At 32.2% G+C, this 12,926-nt stretch overlaps 1 protein-coding gene across 1 annotated transcript in view; it reads left to right on the top strand.

Moving 5' to 3' along the window:
* LRPPRC (leucine rich pentatricopeptide repeat containing) overlaps positions 1-12,926 on the top strand; it is a 106,293-nt gene that overhangs the window by 72,419 nt on the left and 20,948 nt on the right. The window contains exons 26-29 of the mRNA XM_063078331.1: positions 3,551-3,619; positions 4,239-4,329; positions 10,545-10,687; positions 10,820-10,928. Coding sequence (XP_062934401.1) covers positions 3,551-3,619; positions 4,239-4,329; positions 10,545-10,687; positions 10,820-10,928 — 412 coding nt within the window. The remainder of the gene's footprint in view (positions 1-3,550; positions 3,620-4,238; positions 4,330-10,544; positions 10,688-10,819; positions 10,929-12,926) is intronic.

Below are 12,926 nucleotides of genomic sequence, written 5' to 3'. Positions count from 1 at the left end.
CCTTTTGTCTCTTCTGCAGACTCATCCACTGTAGGCTAACTATCTCTAGTTCCTTATTCTTACCGCACGTTCTTGAATGAAATATGCCACTGAGGAGATGCTCACAAATTATTTTTACAAACGTACATGGTTATGTCAGGTAGATAAAGTTTGTGAAATATATTGTGTCTTGCCATAATGATGATCAGTCTTATTTTTTCCTGTGTGTAGATTCAAGTAAAACTTACAAATGTTATTACTTAAAATATGCTGAGTGTAAAGGCTCACTATTGGGCCAAGCCCGTGGCGCACTCGGGAGAGTGCGGTGCTGGGAGTGCAGCGACGCTCCCGCCGCGGATTCGGATCCTATATAGGAATGGCCGGTGCACTCACTGGGCTGAGTGCCGGTCACGAAAAAGACAAAAAATAAAAAATAAAAATAAATTTAAAAAAATAAAGGCTCACTATTAATACCATTATTCATGTAGTCATCTTCATGGTTTTTCTTTCTTTTTTTATTCAATGAGTATTTCTTTTATATATAATTGAAATGAATTGGATGATACAACTTATTTAATACTTCACTCTTCATCATTGCCTCTTCTTTTCCATGCATGTAATTAAGAACTCTTTGGAGTATTATTTTTAATGGCCACATTATTCCATTGTATAAATGAGCCAAAGTTTATTTGCCCCGTTCTCCTTTGATAAGAATCTTCATTATTATAAATAATACCCATAATTTACATCTTTACCTATGGGCATATTTGGTTTTCAGATTATTTACTTAGGATCATTTCTCAAAAGTAGGTCAAATAGCATCACTCTTTTTAAGACTCCTGGTACATAAAGACAGAAATGTTGTTATGTCTTCGTAGATGAGACCTCCTATATAGTTCATAGTAGCAGAGATTTTACTAAAACCCTAGCTTTCTGAGTTGTAATCGAACACTCCTTTTGCTTAGAAATTATGGTAGTATAAGATGGTATTTCTGGTGTTTCTCTGTAAACAAACAAAAAGACTTCATTCTTTTAGTCTAGTATTTTTTAAGGTACTTTAGTCAACTCGCAGTAAGGGAGTGTTGTAGGCCATTTAAATAAAATAATAGGTTTTGGATAATTTATTGTTTCAACCACCAGACATTAAATCCAGGGAGAGGTGATATACAGAAGTATAAAAAATTAAATAATGGTATGAAATGTTAAATAAATAACCATGTTCAAGGTTTCTATAAAGAAATACATGATTTAATTTTATCCTTAGTCCTCTGAGTAGTTCAGTAATCACTCAGTCAATACCTGCCACGTGCGAGGCACTGCTAGGTTCTCATTGCAAACACAGAGATGAGTAAGACTTTGCTTTAAACTTAGTTAGCAGTTTTTATTCTGACCTCTTCCACTGGGTTCAAACCTAGATTACTATCTAAACAATATAACTAATAATCATAGCATTTTTTTACTTCTAAAGTGTTTTTCATGTACATCTTCATTTGAGCCTTACAAAAAAACTTTGGGAAGTAATTAGGGCATAGGAGCTTATTATGATACCAGGAAATTTACATCAGAGTAATGTGATGAAATTAGAGTAGCAACTAGACAATTATTTTTTATTTTGGGTTACTGTTTTTTCCACTGTACAAGTGAATCTAGTACTGAACTGCAACCGGAGAAAATTGTGTTTTGAAACACAGTAATCCCGGTGGAAACAAACATGCCTGTTTTTCTATTACAATAATTATTTTGTCCATTAAATAGATTGTATGTAGCAAAAACAGAAAGAACTAGAGATGAGTTTATTGTTTCAATTAATATTAACTGGTTTTTGATATTATTCTTAACATCCCAATTAGAATTCTGTTCTCCATGTTCTTATTACATTTTCTATTTCTGCTTTCAACTTGCAGTGTTTAAAATTCAATAAGATGTTAAGAGATAAGCCCGAAATGTTGACTATTACAGCAGCCTAGGAGATTTAGTTAATCTGACCTAGATGTTCTTTTGATGATTGAGATTTGTATATGAAACAGTTCTCAATTTCAAAATGAAACATAGGAAGATCTGCCGTATAAGTCAGCTGTCCTGCCAGTGACAGGCAAATTATAGCCACAAATAGGAATAGTTCGCTGTAAAAGTTGGACTATTTTGATCGTTGGCTTTTAGATGAGCAATAATATTGAAAGTTGTAGGTGAATGTAGCCCTTACATTTTGCCATGTTATAAAGAAGATTATTTACTAGTTTTTCAAGGGCTTTTTGTATGCATTGATGTTGGTTTCATTTTCAATATAATGCATGTGAAACAAGAGATAATGTGAAAAAAATCCTTGAGTAGAAATTGTGTCTGAATGTAGGTATTAATGCTACTTGGAAGTATATTTCAACAATTAATTTATTCAACATTTGTTTCTTATATCCCAAAATGTGGATACTTGCATAGTTAGAATGAGAACACTTACACAACTTCTACTGTACCAGTTTTCCTGTCATTCTACCAAAGCTGCAAGATGTTAGTTTCTACTTCAGTTCTTTAACATTGTACAATGTTATTTTTAAAAATTAAAAATAATGGAGACTAATCAAGGGATACCTAGTTCCATCAACAGAGCTGAGTGGAGAAAGCGGTAAAGGTACCTCCTCTAGACTGAGCAGCCAGGGCTAATGAGTATGTGGTTTTCTTATCATAATGCTGTGATTGAAATGTAGTATTTAATGGTGAACCCCTCTTAACGGATGATGAAAATACTATAGTTAAAGTGACAAATCCTTGGAATTATGTTGAAATGGTTTGTCTTTTATTCCAGTATCCAAAATTGTAAAATAAGTGCTTTGAAGCCAGAGTTATTGACTAAACCATAGTAATTTCTAATTGAGAATACAACATATGTCTCTATTATTAAAATAAACTAATACTATGAACTATTTTAAGTACTTAGCTTATTTTACTCTTTAGCTGTTTAGTTTTAGATGCTAAGGCAAGCATTTGTAGAAGTTATTAAAGTACTTTGATCACTGTAAATTTTGCCAAGCATGTTCCGTTTAGAAATAAAAGCCTTTGGTTTATTATTGTGACAATTGTTAATAATTCTGTGTAACATACTAGTAATTTTTGTCTCCTGAATCTGTTGGGATCTCTGAAGTAAGAGAGAGAGACAGAGAGAGAATGCGTGTGTATGTGTGAGAGAGAGAGAGAGAGAGCGCGCGAGAGTGTGTGCACATGCATGTATACAGGCACATGTGTGTGTTTAATTTGACTATTTTAGAGTTGATTTAGTTCATCACTTCTTTTTGAACTAAAGACAGCATAATTATTTTATCAATTAAAGATTTATGAATGGTCATTGGCCTGCAAAGCAGCATTTTGAAATAACCTGAATCTTCTAGACACGGGTTAAATCTAGGATGTGATTTGTGCTCTTTTCTGATCTTAGTTAACTGTGGGATATAAAGTTATAAGTTTCTTTTAGTATATGTGTTTGGCAGCAGATTCATTAGAAGGAAAACTATTTGTCTTTGAGGGAAAATTAATGTTTAGCTAGCACCCTAACTTGTGTGCTGTATATTTTATTTTACAGACTCCAGGCATTAGAGCTCGACCTGCAAGACTTCAGTGGTTTTGTGATAGATGTATTACAAGTAATCAGGTATGTATTTAGTTTCTGATGTCTTAAGCACCCCAAACTGAGTAGAAAACAAGCATGCTACATTGTCATATGAACATTTGGGGATTTCAGGAGATAGAGCCTACTCTACATCAGTCCTGAGTGACTGGAGGAGTTGCTTAATGGGAGCCAGTAGAATTTCTGCATTCTGTCTCCTCCAGTGTAGGTATCTGTTCACGTTGTGCTAAGTAAAAGCCACCAGGAAAGAATAGTATAAAGTTCAGGTGGAGTATTTTTATTAATTTAAGATACACTCATTGAATTTTCCCCACCCTGTTCTCCATCCCAAAATTCACCTCTGTGATGGTTCTCTCAACTAGATAGTTAATCATGTTGAGTTCTTGATTCTGAAGTTGTTTAACTTAAAAAAAAAAATGTTTTTAATTTTGGTAAAATATGTATAATATAGAATTTATCATTTTAGGCATTTTTAGTGGCATTAATTACATTGACATTGTTGTGCTTAGCCCTTTAACTTTTGAAGTGAAGTTATTCTGCCCTTTGGGGAAAACTAATTTGAAGGATTATTCAATTACTATGTGTCAACTTTCAGATCTATCCTTTATGCAATGTAGAGTCATCTGTTAATTTTATTTTTAAGGTTGAAACTCTGGAAAAATTAGTGGAGCTGACACAGAAGCTGTTTGAATGTGATAGAGACCATATGTACTACAGCCTACTAAAACTGTACAGTAAGTGATTTGACTGTTCTTCATGTTTTCATTTATTTAGTCTGTTGAGGGCAGTTACAGGCAAGGAATATTAGGCTTTGAGGAAGCTTCAGGGATTGTCAATTATGGAGTCTTCAACAGAGACTCAAGTAGAGCCTAGATTGAACTTTATTACATAATGTTGTATCACTAGACACTCTGACATATAAAATCTTCTGACACTCTGACATTTCTGACATTCGTACTGCAATTAATTAGAAGGTAAGAAAATCTTCATCAGAGCCACAGAATTTTGTAGGAGTTTTTGAGGACTGTTCTTTTTCTTCTTTTTATTTAAATCCTCAAGTAGATTTATCAGTCACTCCTATAAATAAGTAACCATCAATACGTTCATGTGTATAGATATTTTTGCAGAAAGATGTACATCTAGTTATCTCATTGTTAAACAATTTTTTAATGTGATTATATTATAAACTTTTATTTTTGACTCAAATATATTAAAAACATTTTCTACCTATAATCACCTGCAAGTGACTAATATACTGAATAGATGTCCTAGAATTTACTCAGCCATTCTCCTATTGCTGGGCGTGTGAATAGATTTCAATTTTCTGTATTATAAAATAACACTACATTATTCATCTTTGTACCTTAATCTTTGTACCCTCAATTGTTTTCTTAGACTGAATTCTTAGTATTTGTATTAAGGATAAAATGTGATTGACATTTCTGAAACTTTTGACTTCCATTACTAAACAATTCTCTAATATGTTATATAGGTGTACATGTTAGGGAGCTTTACAGTCTCTTTTAGGATGTTTGGGTAGATGGAAACAACACTTAAAACAACACTTAAAACCTTTTTTTTGCTTCATAGATATTTGATTTGGATTTATTCTGTTTTTGTCATGGCAAATTTTACTTTACCAAACAGACAGCAATGAATAATAAAATATATAAGATAAATTTGTCTTTTTGAACTTGCATTTAGTATCAGTGGAAGCTTCATCCTACATCTTGATGGTATAAGTAAAATAAGACTTGCTTTAAAATTTATATTTCAATTTTTGGTTGCATTGAAGTACACACTTCACAGTGTGATTCTTAAAACTTTTGCTTGAATAACAATTTGATTCGCATGCAATGCTGAGGTTGGTATTGAATATATAGAATTAAATACCTTATGTTTTAGGCATTTAGTCCTTAAATTGTGGATTATAACCTATATTTGAGTGCTAACTTCCCCTTCTAGCTGCTTTTTCTTCCTTTTGAAGAACTATTTCATGCTTAAATTCTAATTTTATGCAGACTTTTAAAAAAATACTGAATTTATATATTCAAATGTGTCTTAGCATTTAAAGTAGTCCTCATAGAAGACTATATAAACTTTTATTCAGAAAAAAAAATCTGTGAAGTCCTTACTGTGGTAGCCATCACAGTAGGCACTGCAGAAAGAGTCAGGTAGTACTCTGCTGAAAGAGTAAGACCCATTACCAAGATTTACAGTGCAGAGGTTAGGATCAGTAGTAAGAAGTGTGAGGTACAGTGGTAGTCCAGGGAAGGGTGAGAGGTGGCCAGCCACATAAACTTCTTTTTCGTATTCAGATGAAATTTTACTATTGTTTTAAAAAAAAAAAAAAAAAAAAAAAAGGAAAAGAGAAAACTTTTAGGTTCATCTTAAAATTTCCTTCAGGGATAAGCATTCTCTGAGGTTTAGTACTATCTTCTCCTCAGTTTCCTCTGCCTGCTCTGTTGAACACCCGCCTTCAGTTTCTTCTTGCTCTGTATTTGAGCCAATAGTCTGGGGAGCTCGGCGGGGTGTGGGTGGCCTCTTCCCAGGCAGGAAGCCAATGGAACCCTTATAGGGAAGTATACTTTTTAACCCCGTTTGTATATCGCCCGCCTTCTGTAGTGCTATAAATAGATAACTTGGTTGTGATTGCTCTAATCCTTTCCTTTCCTTTGTGAAGAAAAAGCAAGCTGTTCCCTTCCAAGGCCCCATCTCTACATTTTGCCCTCTGACTTGGACCACAACTTAAATAGCATGACATGGACTCAACTTACTTGAAAAGGAACATATGGTAGGGAATGATATGTGAAATGTGGTCCTATTATACTTGAAAAATCCATCATTTAGATTGTAGATTTCAGAAAAAATAATTCGTTTGATCTGTAGGAATTTTTTATGAGCTGTTGTTTTTAATGATGTGATTTTAGCCCTCGAAAGAGATTGGATTAGTTCTTTTTGGGTATTTGTTGAAAAGCAGCTTTCCTTTGTTTATTTTAAACAGTATCTCACACCTACACACACTTAATTTTGTTGTGAATTACAACATAGTACAGAAACATGCACGAAACAAAGATGTATAGCTGAGTTGTTTATCACAGCCAACACCCATGGAACTGTACAAGAGGGCTTCAGAAAGTTTGCAGAAAAATAGAATTTAAAGATAATACAAATCTTTTCCTGAACTTTTTGAAGTCTTCTTATACAAGTCTTTTCATACTTTTAAGTACTATCTGTTCTAAAACTGCTTTCGTTTTCTACTGATTTAATATAACATGATGTTTGTACGTATTCTGTTATAAGAATCTGTCATAATTCAAACTTTAGTTCTATCCTTTCTAATACATTTTGACCTTTTATTGTGACAGCCTTGCAAAATTAGCTCCTATAACCTATAACAAATATTATGTGAATGTAACAAATTCCTTTACTGAATAAGGAATGTCCTGTTTCTAAATGACAATATTATCATTTTCTTATGTTCTGAATACTTGTTTCTTTACATATACAAAGTAAAAGTTAGTTTATTCTTTGTATACATAAACTACTCTGTTCAAAAATAAAGCTGCCTTACATTTGTAGTTTTGCAGTAAAAATTCTCTGAATCTATATTTTAAAAATTTACAACCTCAGCATTGATTCCTCCTGAGCAGTTATATTTCTTCAAGTATGTATAGCCATTGACATTGCTTTTTACACTGCGTTTTCTTTCCCCTCTCCATTATTACACAAGTAAAATGAATACATTCTGATTACTAAAGATAGAGTATACTAGCTAAATGTGAAAATGTCGCTATGTCCACCCCCACACCCAAACTCCCTACCTCAGAGGTAACTTTGTTAATTGGCCATCATTTCAGTTCCCTCTCTATACATGTATATGCATATGTTTTTTACATATGTGCCTGATATTTTGATTGTTTTATACTCTACATTTTTATATTCTACACTGTGTTCTGTGACTTTTTTCTTTTTTTACTCAACATTATTAAATACGTTCACAGGAAAAGATAAATACTTACTTTTTCTCCCTTTAATTACCAATTTTCAGTGCTGCTGTCCTTGAAACCTCCAAAGTTGATGAGTGATTTTTTTTTAAATGAATTCAGTGTATGTGAAAATATGAAACTTATTTTGATTTATACATATGAATTTTTTATATATTTGTGTTTTGTTTTAGTCATTATTCTTTTTTGGTGTTCAAATTATTCCATCTTTGGCTAGTGGGAGCCTCTTCACATTGGCTCTTGAGTCGTCTGACATACCCCATTAGTCTTTGACAGCTCCTTGTTTCTAGGCATAACAAGACAATCCAGGTTTATGTGGCATAATTCCTGTCCCAGATCTGGAATCCTTATAGGGGAATGATACTTGGATACCATAACAGCTAATTGACATATGGGGAATTTGGAAATTGCCCTATTGTAACAGGAATTTGTGAAACTATCAGCTTTATAACGGAAACCCTGAACTAGAAATTTTCATGTCTTAGTTTAACACCATAAGACAACATGCATGAAGTGCCAACTTTTACACCCTAGTCATATAGCCGTAAAAGATGGCTCCTCAATAGCTATGTCTGTTTCTCTAAAATTCACTACTAGGTATGCCAAAATCTTTGGTTTTATAATTTAAGAGTTCTCAAAGATCAGACAGTCCATCCTCTTGTTCTTTAAAGAGGGAACTTTGAGTTCTGGGAAAGTGATATGATTATAGAGGCAGAGTGTCATTTCCTGGTCCCAGCCCAGGTCTGTGGCTGTTTGATTCTTTGAAGTATGATTCTTTATGTTTGATTTTTTACAAGTATGATCATTACTGTCTCAGTAGAAGACTTTAAGCCCACAAGGGATATTATGAAAGAAAGGCATGGCTTTTCTGCACCTTTGTGAGAATTTATACACAGCTGTAGATCTTGACACACCGATTGGTTTGATCACCTCAAATTTTTGTTTTGTATTTTGTGATCCAGGTACATTTTCAGGAAATATTTTCCCTTTAAAAAATATGCTTACTGAGTTATTTCATGCTGTATTACACTAACTCTCATCTGTATTTTGAAATATTTTCTTTTTATAAGTTGCTAGTTTATTTTAACAGGTACATTTCTGTAATGTCTTTGTCACCCTAAAGTAGAAGCTTTTTATATCATTTTGTGTCTTTTTTTAAAAGAAGAAAATTATCTTTCCAGCTGAAGGCATAGAGTTGTAGATCATCCAACTACCTTTTCTTCATTGTTTGAAATAGTTTTGTTAGCTTAAAAATTAATCCTTTGTACCTTAGCAATACTGTTACCAACTCTTGGAAACTTTCCCTAACTGTGTACTGTGTCTTCTCCACAGTCCACAAGTATCCTTTGACAGTGAACAGAAATGCTTTATTTTTTTCTCTTCTACAGAATAAAGATTCTTGGGCTTGGATTTTTAAAAAAATCAAATAAGTTTTATATTTTCACATACTAGAAATACTTAAATTTTATATTATATGAGAACATTTTAATGGAGGAAAAGTAAAATTAGCTTATGAGAGTCTTATTTTGAAAATTGGCTGAAACTTGAAGGGTTTTATATTAGACTGATTTTACTATCAAAATATGTCTCTGAACTTTAGGTTAATTTCTGCTATTTGAGCCTCCTTTCATATATTCTGTGCGAAAATTTAGGCTGCAATCTGTGTGATCTGGAGAAATTTTCCTATCCATTATTTACCTTTTTCTTTATTGCTGATTTTTGATGTACTATGAGTATGTTTTTATTGTTGCTGTTCTCTGAATTTTTTACTTCCAGGAATCATTAAATCAAAAAGACTTTGCTTTTTTGTTTCAGAGGGAAAAAATCTAAGAAAATCCCATTTGTTTTATATTTATATTTTAGTATTTTTCCTCTAAAATGCTGAAGAACAAATTTATTCATGTTTTCTGAAACACTTGTACTCTAAAACAAGCCCCCTTCCTAGAGCTGGACCCTATGCAATCAAAATATTCCTTATACGTATTTGCAAATTTTAAAAAAATATAAAGCAGTCTTTCTTTGCATTTAATAATTGTGTTGAACTTAGTGTCATGTGAAATTTTTTGTATTTTACTCTAGCTTTTCACAAGCAGAAAATAGTTAAATTACTTGGCTTTTCTCTTTTCACCCATGAGAATTTTTAAAAAGTAAGTCTTTCTTCTTTTACGTTTTTGCTATTTGTGAAGACTGGGTTACCACATAGAAGGAACTGGGTGTTTCAATATGAAAGAATCTGCTTATTTCCTTTCCAGCAAACTTTTTGTCCTCCTTTAACACTTTCTTAATATGATAGCATTATCTTTTCAGCTAAGAAATCTGAGAATATAGACTCTATCACACATTGTCCTAGACATTCTTCAAGTCAACAGAAGAATCACAGGCAATTCTCTCTATTCAACTAAGTGTAAAAAGGTTTATAGATTTGTCACTTCTAAAGAAAAATCATACACTGAACACTTTAAATCATTTTAGACCCACAGCTGTGTACTGTACAGTATACATATATCTACTGTCTTTGCAAAGAATGAAGGGCATAGTTGAATTGTTACCTGTTTCTGATTTTGATTTTGGCAGCGAACATTTTCAAAGTGTTTATTAAAGTGTGGGGAGTGGGGTTTTTTTTCCCAAATAGGTGTGGTATTTCTGTGATTTATAATTCAAAAGGTATTTTTATATATATGTATATATGTATGTTTATATATGTGTGTGTATGTATATGTGTGTGTGTGTGTGTATGTATGTATGTATGTATGTATGTATGTATATATGTATATAGAAAAAGTGTGCTACTCACCTATGGGTCATAATCACTTTTGGTTTCTTTCCCTGAAGGCAATATTTGAAATAGTGCTTCCTGCAATATCAAATAAGAAAAAGTTCTAAATATTTTCATGAATTCTATTTAGTATGCTCATTCATTTCTGCTTAATCAAATTCTACAGAAATAAATGGTGACTGGCAAAGAGCTGATACTGTCTGGAATAAAATGCAAGAAGAAAATGTTATTCCTCGTGAGAAGACATTAACATTATTAGCAGAAATCCTTAGAAACAGTAATCGGGAAGTGCCATTTGATGTGCCTGAGGTAATTTGTTTTTCACACAAGCATAACAGATTTTGTCGTCAGTATATCTTTAGGTCATACATTAGCCCTTTTATACTGAAAAGATCACTATATTTACCAGTCTTTGTTTAACTGAATAATTTTGTTTTAAAGTTGTGGTATGAACATGAAAAACATTCCCTGAATTCTTCATCACCCTCACCTGTAGAAACTAAGTTCCAGAAAGATGTGCTGAATGCCTGCCAACAGAAGAAAAACAAAGGTAAACATGTACATGGGGTCTTCTTTCTAACAACAGCATGAGATCTGAGCCCAACATTTAAAAATAGAGATGAAACTTAAATTTTAGATATTATTAATTATTTTCTTTCTTACTTTAAATTAACAAAGACATTTTGGGGCAATTGGAAAATTTTAACTATCGACTCAGGCCTAGATAATATTAAGGAATTTCTTTTATTTTTATTAGATAGAATAATAGTATTATGATTTATAGGAAAATGTCCTTCAGTTTTGAAATACATGTAAAGTATTGAGGGATGAAAATAAAATCAAGATTTTTGTAATTTATTTTAAAATACTTAAGCCGTAAATAACAAAGAAATCAAATCTGGTGAAATGTTAATAATAATTGTTAGAGGGCTGGCTGGCTAGCCCACTTGGTTAGATCATAGTGCTGATAACACCAAGGTCAACGGTTCGGATCCCCTTAACAGCCAGTTGCAAAAAACAAACAAAAACAAAACAAAACAAACAAAAAAACCCAAATAATAACTGTTAGGTGTAGGTGATGAGTATATGGGAGGTAGGGTTCATTATGCTATCCTCTTTACATTTTTCTGTACATTTGAAATTTTTCATAATAAACACTATTATCAGCATTCAGGTAATCAAAATTTATACTTTGGAAATAACATGATCACAATTTTGGGGGTCAAATATTATAACTTTTATTTGAAAGTGGAAAATGATTAGGACATTAACTACCATACTAGTGTGTGTTGAAGGGATCAAGCAGTACCTCAAGGTTGGAGGCCTTTTGCTTGGTCCTCTTCCCTTTCTCTAGTAGTAAACTTTAGACACCTCCACCTCTATTATGACTAACTTTAAAATTTTTGTGACCATCTTTAACCCTCTGTATGAGCTTACAAATTGAATTCTATATTTTTATTTAGACTTCCTTATCCCCAAATCATATACTACTCTGTATCCCTTATTTTGTTAATTTCTTTCCGTAAAATACTTTAATTCCTTCAGGTTTTCTGTGGATTTAAAGTATCCTTTATGATAATTTAATTATTAAGGAAACAAACATAGCAGGGTTTCTTTTTTCCACATTGGTATCGAAAGTTTTGAACTCTGTTCAACTTCTTAATTTCCTGACTTAAGTAGAAAGTTTGTGACACCAACATAAAATGTATGAAGTAAGCATAAGCTAAGTACCTGTGCTTTCTCAGTTACCTGGAGTATATAACTTTTTATTCTTTTGGAGTCATTTTCTATGCTGCATATTACATCTGTACATCCTTGAGTCTTTCGTCATGTATCTGTTAAAGCTAGATGTAAAATTAATTATCATTGTCAATACTATCTAGATATTCTGGTGAAATTTTGATTTGACTGAAATGAATATAAGGTTAGTGTATAGTTTTGGTTTAAAGATTCTAAAACTTCTACATATATTGCCTTTTTAAAAATTGTTAAGACAAAACTAATGGGGAATAATAAACAGAGCCACACCAATTTAATGTGAAGACCACAATTTTAGAAAACAACTAGTAAGACTTTCTAGATTTATTTTATTGATTTAAAATATTCAAATAGTATTTACTGTATATTCTCATTCAAAAAACTAGTGGTTAATAGGAAATAATTATATTACATCTTAACTTCTTAGCCCTCTTAGAAAATATATGCATTGAGAACTGAGTGACAGATTCTATTGCTGTCGTGTTACTGTGTGTCATGATTTAAAATATTTCATTTAGCGAAGCTATTCTGTAACTACAATAAGTAAATAAAACCTTGTTCTTAAATTTGTGATGGATTGATACTGGTACTCAAATGAAAATATGATTTCATTTTCTCCAATTACAGAAAAGTAAAATACAGCTGAATAGACTATGTATCTGATGATGTAACTAATAAGTAATAGTGGAATTTATTCTTGCTTATTTGTGTGTTTTTATTTTGTACTTTTTGCCAGTGCCCTGGAACATACAGGAGTTCACAAACATAAAAATGTGGTGCAAGGCACTTG

The sequence above is a fragment of the Cynocephalus volans genome, chromosome 14 (assembly GCF_027409185.1).
Source record: "Cynocephalus volans isolate mCynVol1 chromosome 14, mCynVol1.pri, whole genome shotgun sequence".
In the NCBI taxonomy this organism is placed as follows: domain Eukaryota; kingdom Metazoa; phylum Chordata; class Mammalia; order Dermoptera; family Cynocephalidae; genus Cynocephalus; species Cynocephalus volans.
Note: the sequence above shows the minus strand (reverse complement) of the source record. Positions and strands in the feature narration are given on the sequence as shown.